This window comes from Sesamum indicum, linkage group LG4 (genome assembly GCF_026168435.1).
Source record: "Sesamum indicum cultivar Baizhima isolate 11 linkage group LG4, ASM2616843v1, whole genome shotgun sequence".
In the NCBI taxonomy this organism is placed as follows: Eukaryota; Viridiplantae; Streptophyta; class Magnoliopsida; order Lamiales; family Pedaliaceae; genus Sesamum; species Sesamum indicum.
Window position 1 is genome coordinate 17,564,825 of NC_142660.1, and position 9,928 is coordinate 17,574,752.

Genomic DNA, 9,928 nt, shown 5'->3' on the forward strand with positions numbered 1-9,928 from the left:
TCTTAACGTTAGTACTCACGTGCAGTTTTTGTCCAACAATATTAGTTTTCACTTGCATTTTTTGTCCAATAACATTTTTTGTCCAATAATTGACGAGAAAATGTCCAAAAAATTGCTAACAACTATTGGCCAGAAAATGCACATGACAACTAAAATTGAGAAACTTTCAACTTTCAAGATACAATATGAGAAAATTATGATAAATAGGACTAAATTAAGAAGAAAACCTATCATATGAAACCAAAAATATAATTGTTTCTAAAATCAATTAGTTAGAATTAACTCATTTTAAATTTTTAAAAGTATTTCTAATTTTATTTATTATTTCATATATATATCATTTTTTAAGTTTATATTAGTATTTTATATATTATTTTAATACGTTCATTTTAAATTTTACTGTGCCTAAATTAATATTTTTAATTTTTAAAAATAACTGCTAAAGACTAATCATGTAGAAATAATGTTTGTCTATTTATTAATTTTAATTGAATATATATTATTAATGTCCAAATAATTTAGAGCAATCAGGACTCTTAGTCATTCTTTTGATAAAATTTTATCTTTTAAAACTAATTTTAATTTATTATTTAAAGCATTATTTAAAAATATAAACGTCTTTTCACAATAGGAACAAACACACGAGGATTATACTTTTATATATAGTATAGATAGATTTAAAAGACATGTAAGGAGTAGTACACCTTCGTATATAGTTCAATCTAAAATACAAACGTCCCCTATAAACTATTATCCAAAGAAAATCAATCTACATGCTGCAGGGAAGACGCAAATTATTAATAGCACACACAGAAACGAAACCCACCTTCACGAAATTCTACAGTGAATACAAAGATCAGAAGAAGGCTACGCACAGTTGATTATCCCATGAGAAACACTACGAAAGAGGTGTGGGTTTCAAAAGATTATCAACGCATCGCGAGCTTAAAGGGAAAAGACCGCAATTTGATAATAGTTCCCCTTGACAATGGCAGGAAAGTTCTTTCTACAGTAACAGGGCAGCAGGTTTCACATCTTTGAGTGAATGCGACTGAGGGTGGCTTCGATCGATCCATGTGGTTCATCCGTTGGTAAATATACATCATCTTCAAACTGTAATAATCATCAAAATGTATATATGATTCAGCATAATATATATAGTTCAACAACTACACATTAACGACGTTTGTGAAGTATTTCACAAGTGGTTGGCCATCCGTACTTCCGTCAAGGATTTGACTAACTACATGGAGTTCTCTAGTTTAAAGACAAAAACGTTTTTGATCCATGCTTTAGAAAACTCTAAAAACAAGAATTCATTAGAAGAATGTGTATGATGTAGTTGGAAGAAAACCAGATGCTCTCGACTCCTAAGGTAAAAGAACAAGAATTATGGGTGGGTTCTTTAGCCAATCATATTCAGAGCAAGCAAATCACATATCTCTTTCCAGATTCAAGGAGTGTCAACTTAAATGATGTCTTAGGATAAAGATGGGTAATTATATATTCATCCAAATTTAGTACAATAAAGGTATGTTTAATTTCTTAGGTGACAATATTGACTTCAATAAGGTTATCAAAGTCAGTCACACATGGCCCTTACTTTGGATATTCTCAATGTTTATAAAATTCTATTTTATAGTATATAGATTATAACAATAAGGTGGGAAACATACCTTTACAATTACTGGATTATCTTTGCTTGATAAGTTGACTGGAAGAAAGTGAAGATTTGGCATTTTCAACTTAACTGATGACACATCAGGAACCCTGAAATGCAATTAGCAAAGAGTCAAAAAATGGTAGGCAAATACGTGTTTTTATGTAACCACAGAAACCAGAATAAGCAATGATATCAAGGATGCTCAGAAGGGGGACTCTAGATTGAAGTGTTCCCAGAAGGAGGTCATTGTTATGTCTCTCCCAGATCCAGAGAGAAATTACAGTTACCTGGCAAGCACGGCCTTTGCCATGTAATAGAGAGTACTTTGAACAGATGGACTATATACTCCTCCTTTAATAGGACCAAAGAAAGTTTCAATCAAAACCTTTTTCACATCCATATATTTCTCCGTGAAGTATAATTCTTTTGCAGGGATACTTGCAAGAGTCTCAAAAGGGTACCTACATCAGAAACAAACATGAGCACATACTGTAACTTTGAGAGACAAGAAATCTGATCACCATCTGAAAAAATATAGTACAAGTACAATTGCTTATAAGTTCCTGATTTGAATTCCCAAAATTACTGTTTTTGTTTTGTACACGAACTCACGCATAAAATATACCTCCAAAATGCAGTGACCTCTGTTGCCAGCATCCTCTCTCGTGTTTCAGGCAATATTGTGTACTTATCCCTGATGAATCCTTCAAAACCAGACTGTCACAATGTAAAATCCAGTGAGAGAGACAAATAGGAAGATTATTCTGACAGATTCAAGAGTCAAAGGAGTACGGCAAAGAATTATCACTTGCATTCTGTATGAATGGAAATTTTTCCATTGAAAGATGTACAATAAATTCTTCATGCTTACAACTCCAGAAACAATTTTTCTTCCATTCTCTATTTGACAAATCAATCGTGTGCTTTATTCTTCAAGATGACATGAATTAGTAACTCGTTGAGTTGGACAATCTTTTAAGGAAAAACAAGCCAAAATTTCTAAAACTTGCCTTTTTAGGAGGTATGAAAAGGACCTCAAATATGGTATCCAAAATATATAGTTATGAATCAAAAGAACTCATAATAAGTTTCACGAGTAATTGAAACAACCAACTTTCAGATATGTGAAGTCCAATACATAAACAGCTTCAAATAAAAGGCAAGCATGATTTCAATTATAAATGAAGGCAATGATGATATTAATTGGTTAACAAAAGCTGTACCATGTCAATTTGCAATTTATGGGCAAAGACACCAAGTAAACCCACACAGTGGAGACATTTCAAAACTTCAGCTCTCATCACCAGCATGGTGGCGAGGGGGACCTATATGCTATCTTTAGCCAATAGTTTTACTGCTAATTTTCTACAAGGTTCAACATTCAAGGATATGAATCAGGTAAATTATATGATGATATGTAAACAGTTGTCATCCCATTCATTCCAGTGGCCACTGAAGTACATGGGGCCACAGGCAAGGATTAGCATGTTGCTATTTATAGCAGTATAAGCAGGTAAAAGAAAGTGCTTATTCTAACTCGGAAAAGTATAATAGATGTTAGGGTATCCAAATAATTAATGCATAGAAAAACCGGAAAGACTTAAAAAACGACATGGTGGGAAGAATGGGGTCCTGCTTCGGGAGTTGAGAAGCTTAAGAGTTCAGGGGTGAAAAAAATCATTCAAATGCTTGTTACTTGATGACATAAAAGCTTTGAAGTTCATGTTTGAATTTCTAACACGACGAAAACAGGATGGATGGCACTTGATCACTTTGACTACATTGAGTAAACCACATATTTGACATGACGCAAAGTCCTCTATTTATATGAGGCTAATGAGAATATCCAGAAAATTCTGGTTGGTCGGGTTGTATTGGGGGCACAAAACAACTCTCCGGCCCACTCAACTCAGACACAGTTTAGCTTCAACTCACTTGTGTTGTCTTCAGCACTGCCAATCCTTCAATACCAGAAACAATCTGCAGTGCGCCAGACTTCTTCACTATCACTTCAGTTGTGTGCTTCTCAGATCCAAGCTTGAAACCTTGAGAAGAGACATTAGACAAAAATTACTAAAGAAAATCATAGATAACCTATTGCCCTCTGCCCCCCAATAGCCAAAATGATTATAGCAGAAATGAAATCCCAGAAGCACATTGAAGATTATCATTCCAGACCAGTCCTCAGAATGATTGATCAGAAAACTTTAATCAAAAGTGATCATTATGAGCAACGTTCATCAAGTTTGCTTGATTAATGGCTAAGTTTATTTGAGCTTGATTAATGGCTAGAGGAAGGGCTTCCCCAAGAGAACAAGTGTCATGAATATGAGCACATTCACCAAGTTGAGCACTTTCATTTGGATCCTTCCCTAGGGAAAAATGCAGAAATCAATGTGCACCACATCAACTCACCATGTTCATGTGGTTGACCATCTATGCAAATGCGCTCCCATGGCTTCTCAATTATATTAATTATAGCAGCAGTAACCTGAAAAAAGTAATGAGATCAAATGCTTTTTGATCGTATTGCTCATTGAGAAGTTACACAGTTCGTCAACCCATGGGTAACATGCCTCTAGTAGCAGTAAACTGAAGTTCTATTTGTTACTTTGAAACACTAGTTGTATGAATGAAAATAGTTTAGCATGACAATATCCAACACGAAGCCAAATACATCAACAAAAGGGTTGCTAACATCATAACTTATATCAAACCAGAAAATTTTCGTAATTCTCATAACTATATCGAAAAAGCTATCTCAAACTATAGATGTCACAATGACACGCATAGAACTAATAATGGTAGACTGTAGAAAACCAACAAAAACAAGCTCTATATGTGCGTCGTATTAAATTATTTACTGGAATCCTCACCAATAGGGAAAACAAAGCTCACTTCAATAGCTTGCATCATTGAGGATTTAATCTTTGCATGTTACTAACAATGATAAACATATTAAAAGAAAAGCAGGAAAAATAAATTCAGAGACGAGATTCTTATATTAAGGCAGTTCAATAAATCCACGAAACATAATTTTTTCTTTTCCTTGTGGCTAAGTTACTAGATATTTATGAAATCATTCTGACATAACATTATCATTTAATGTATGTCAGATGCAATGAAGCCCATTTATTATGTGGGTCATATGTTCCAAAATCATGCTTGATTTCAACTCAATCACAGAGGTTACAAGCTCAAAGAAACCTTATTCTTAAGCATTAACTGACGTAGGTAAGACTCGCACAACGGCATAGTTGGCATTGTTCATAAACCTCTCAAACTATTACCTGCTGATAAAAGGATGTAAAGTGCTTGCCAAGTACAATGGCAAATTCCTCTGATGAAAGAGGTTGATTGCATTCTTTAGCTTTCACATACACCTGCAACACAACCGTGTGAGCAACAAACAACTAGAAACATGATTCTACTTATCATCGGTCTACTCATAGACATGAAACTGTTTTGGATCATTAAATTGCACAACCACAAGCTAACAGATTGTGAAACCATTATGTTAACTTTTTTCTCCAGGGAGTCTCATGTGCACACTCTAAGATATCAGAATTGTGTAAAATACATCTAGAAGCAGCTTACAACAAATGCTAAACCAGTTTGGAGCATAATAGCAAACTATATGTAAATAACTTTCGTCCAACAATTATGCTGTTGTTGACAGATTAAAAAATATGTATATTGAGAAAATTAGAAAAACATAGAAGAAATTAATCACCTGAAAGATAGTTGTGCCAGGAAATTCATACAGGCCTCACCCAATTATAACAGAGTGTAGGTCAAGTTGCATAATGGGCCGGGCCTTGGACAGGATTGGCCCGTTGGTTTTTAGTCGACCGGTCCTACGTATTAGTACCAGGACCAGCTCGACCCAGTAGGGGCTGGGCCTGTGCCAGGCCTAGCGGGCCAGTCCAAGCTGAGCCTATTTTTTAGATTAAATAAAACTACAATACATAACATGCTATGAAATTTTAATTTATTTATTTAACTTAATTATATTAATCAAGTTTTGGATTCTTTAATTTTTTAATACTCTGAAGTTTTTATTCCATTAGTTTGTAAATTACTAATATTCGTCTATTTTTGTTCAAAGTTTATTCTAAGTCTTTTTGGTAAAACTATTTGTAGTGTATTGTTAGATCTAAAGTGCTTATCTTATCCTAAGTTTTATTGTTCAATTTATATCTTAGTTTATTTTTTATTCTTACTTTCATCCCCCCCCCCCCCGAGAAAAAGCAGTAATCTTTGTTAAAACTTGACTAATTATATCAACTACATCAGTCACGCCCTGTAACCATTGTACTCAGAGAAACAGGAAACTGGCATCACTAAGCTATGTATGAGTTTCCACAAAAAGAAAAAAACAAAGCTATATATGAGTTTCCCAGAAAAAGGAAAAAAAAAAAACAAAGCTATGTATGAGTTTCTGCGAATCATAGTTTTTCCAGTTCTAAGTTCACTACCTTAAGTTTTTTAGTCAAATTATAATCCGAGGTCATTATCTACTCACAGTCACAGCATAGGAATTTACGGGGAAAAGAATTTAATGTACACACCTACACAACTAGCATAACATTAAATAACTTCAAACCAATAAATCATGACGTAAAAATCATCCAATAATTAGATTCAGAACCAATCAACATTTCTGATAGATAATGAGATGCCAGCAACAAACGACTGCTCAAACAATTAGCTTAAACAAGTTAAACAGCAAGGATATAGGAGGGTTCGATTTCCTCCTATTCTTTGACATAAGAAAAAGTTCAAGCAGATTGAAGAATCAATTCAACTGCATCAGATAAAAACAACAAAACCATTAACAAAAATCCATTATCAGCGATAAATAAAAAAATTACTCAGTAATCACCAAGTCCAGAAACACTTTTTTACCGTGTTTTTCATGGTATCTGTGGCGACGATATCGGAGTTGTTGCCATCAGTGTAGGCCGGGAGACAATCGGAGAGAAGGCTGATGCTCACATTCCATTCGACGAAATGATGCCGTCCGCACGGCTCTCTCCAAACTCTCCCAACTCTAACCCTCGCTTTGCCATGCCTTTGCTCCAATCTCACCCCATCCACAGCCATCTTTTCCAAAACTTTGCTGCTTGAATCTGAATCTGCTCACAGTGGGTGAATCACGAATCAGTGGGTCGTTCGCGTCACATCTGAACTCGATTGCCACTCTCTAATAGCGCTTTTCCTTCGCGCGTCACTCTAACTCGCTGTAGTTGCGTTTTCTCGTTGGTTCTAAATACAAATTGAAAAATTATATTTAATACATTTAAAATTTTTTATTTAATTTTTTGAATAACAATTAATATTTACATTGAATTGATTTATTAGATCTCGTATAAGTCAAATAATTTATTTTCAATTAAATTATCCTTATAACGGTGAAAATATATCATGCATGAAGACGTATGAGGATAACTTAGTCATAAAAAAATCTTTTTGACCTACAATCAATCAATTGAAGTTAAATATAGATTTTTTTTTTATTAATATCAACAAATTCGATGAATATTGAATAATAGAAAGATTTATTTGTTAGACGAAAGTAAATCTTAGAGATACTAAATAATTTTCCAAATCTCACGATAGTGGAGTGGAGTGTAGTTATCCCTATTTCGTAAAATTAGAAGCTTTTCACATGAATAGACCTAACTTTGAATGTAATTTAACCTAATTGTTGTTATACTGCCATCCTCCCTCATTAAGGAGTGTACTTGCAAATTTACAAATATTAGAATTTATTTATATAATTAGATATGAAAAATCTCGATATAAGCTACCGTAATTGATGTCGTAAATGCAATTCAAGTCGGCACCTGTTCGGAGACAAACTTGTACGAACAACCCTCGAGGTAATTTGCACCGACACCCTCTTAAGGAATGTACTTGTAATTTTGCAAATAGTAGAATTTATTTATATAATTAGGTATAACTCGGGAAAGTATCGATGTAATTCACCCTGACTAATGTTTTTAAATCAGCACCCGTTCATGGACGAACTTATACGAACACCATGTTGAGGTAATTTATACCGACGGGCTATTAAGGAATGTACTTATAGTTTTACAAACAATAGAGTTTGTTTACGTAACTAGACCTCGTTTTGGAGAATATCGACGTAATTTATATGGAAAAAATTTTATTCGAATCAAATTTGGTTAAATCAAATCAATCACAGAGCAAATATATCACACTTGATGTGTGATTAGTTATTTTTTCTGCATTGTACACCAATCACAAGACAAGTGCATTACAATTACCATGATTGATTCTGATTTGACCAAATCAAGTGCGGACAAATCTCCTATGCTTTCATGTCTTGATCTCTCAATCGTTTTCTCTTAAAAGTAAAATCTCTTCTCTATTATGCAAAAATAAAATAATAAATTATTTAAATTGTAAAGTTTAAAAATGAATAATAAAAAATTTAAAAGTAAAGTAATTAATAAATATAAAACACAAAAGTATATTAAACATAAAAATAAATTTGAATTATTTTACTGACTAAATTTACTTAGAAAAATGATCCAGTCTTTCGAATAAAGATAATTACGGTACGCTGTCTCTAAATTTAAATAAAAAATAAAAGATATTATTTAAGTAGTAAATTAAAAAATAATTTTTTAAGTATTATACGCAACATGTCTTTTTTATTATATTATATATATAAATATGATTAAGAAATTAAATAAGATAAATACACGCACTACAGAAATAAATTCATTTTTTAATTATTCTAAAATTTAGTATGAATTACATGAACATCCCTGAGATTAAGTTTAATTATACAAAAACTCCCTACCATTTACAAAATTACAAGTATATTTTCTGAAGTTGCAGTTATAATTACAACTACACACCTAAGAAAATGCAATTTCCCCTCCCGTGATATAAGAAATGGGCAAAAAATTCTTTATAAAAAATAAATTAGTAAATTACCCCCTGTATTTTAAAAATTGAAGCAAACTACCCCATATCTAAATCATTAATAAGGGAGTTTTTGCTTCATTTATTGAAACACAGATGGATGATTTGTTAATTCTTTTTCTACATTGGGTATTTGTTTATTTTACATATCATGAAAAAATAAATTACATTTAACCCCATTTTCAACAGCAAATTTTATAAAATACCCCTTAAAGTACATTTATAGCAGCCATATTTATAAGTTTTCAAAAGGATAGAAAGTTGTTTGTATAATTAAACATAATTGTAGGGACTCCAATGTAATTGATATATATAGGTAGTAATAAATATATAATGCCAACCTCATCAAAAGGTTACCCCACGCTCCATCAAAGGAAAAAAAGAGACGGTAAACCCCACGCGCTGACCCTCGACATATGGGGTGGGGGGGTGCGACCACGTGGAAGAATCGTAACTAATCCACCACCGCCCATGTTTACTTTTTAAATTAGGATGAAAATAAGAATAATTGGGATATGATTAATTAGCAATATATTTATTATTTTTGGACAAATGGGCTAAAAATACAAAAATTACATTTGTATCCACAAATAAGACAACAATTTATAACAAATATAATCTCAATTTTTTTTCTCATCTTCCTTTTGAATTAATGATTAAAAATTATATACCAATAAATATTTATTATTATAATATCTAATTAAATATTTATAATGGTATTATTTAATATTTTTATTAGTCCTCGCATTGTCCATACAACTCAAATCACTACATAGGAGTGTATCAATAGTAACACAAATAGTATCTGTACAGTCATTGTTTCACTTATCTCAATTCGAAAAGAATGATAACGGAGGAGAAGGGGTTAGTTTCACCTAATTTAAGTTTTCGAGGTAGAGACGAAAAGTCAGGATAATTAATGCAAGTGTGCAGATTGATGTAATTTGGTTGAAAAAGGGCGACTATATGGTAATTGGACGTAACCATATTGGGGGTAAATTAAGCAAGAAAAAATGAAGGGGCCTTCCAAGCAGAAAGGGATATCCCACCCTTGCAAGCCGAATTGGAATCCAGCAAATATTGCAGCATAGGACCGTGCCATACAAAAATTATGTAAACAAGCTATTAGTATAGATAAGGCCAGATACCCATGCTAATATTACCCAGTAAATAAGGCCTCTATGAATAATAATAATATCACCAATTACTTATATATATATATATATTATAAAATAAATATAAAAAAATGCTTAAGCAAATTTTGAATACTTTCTGGAGAAAAAAAGGGTAGATAAATTTTGTCAT

The 9,928-nt window shown here is 32.5% G+C and overlaps 1 protein-coding gene across 1 annotated transcript; it reads right to left on the minus strand.

Moving 5' to 3' along the window:
• Positions 1-683: 683 nt before the first annotated feature.
• LOC105161011 (uricase / urate oxidase / nodulin 35) lies at positions 684-6,927 on the minus strand. The gene is made up of 8 exons (XM_011078557.3): positions 6,572-6,927; positions 4,954-5,046; positions 4,079-4,154; positions 3,599-3,708; positions 2,289-2,380; positions 1,951-2,124; positions 1,677-1,770; positions 684-1,113 (listed from the first exon to the last, which is right to left on the minus strand). Exons 1-8 carry the CDS (start codon positions 6,767-6,769, stop codon positions 1,030-1,032), a joined length of 921 nt encoding a protein of 306 aa, XP_011076859.1. The 5' UTR covers positions 6,770-6,927; the 3' UTR covers positions 684-1,029.
• Between the last annotated feature and the right edge of the window lie 3,001 nt (positions 6,928-9,928).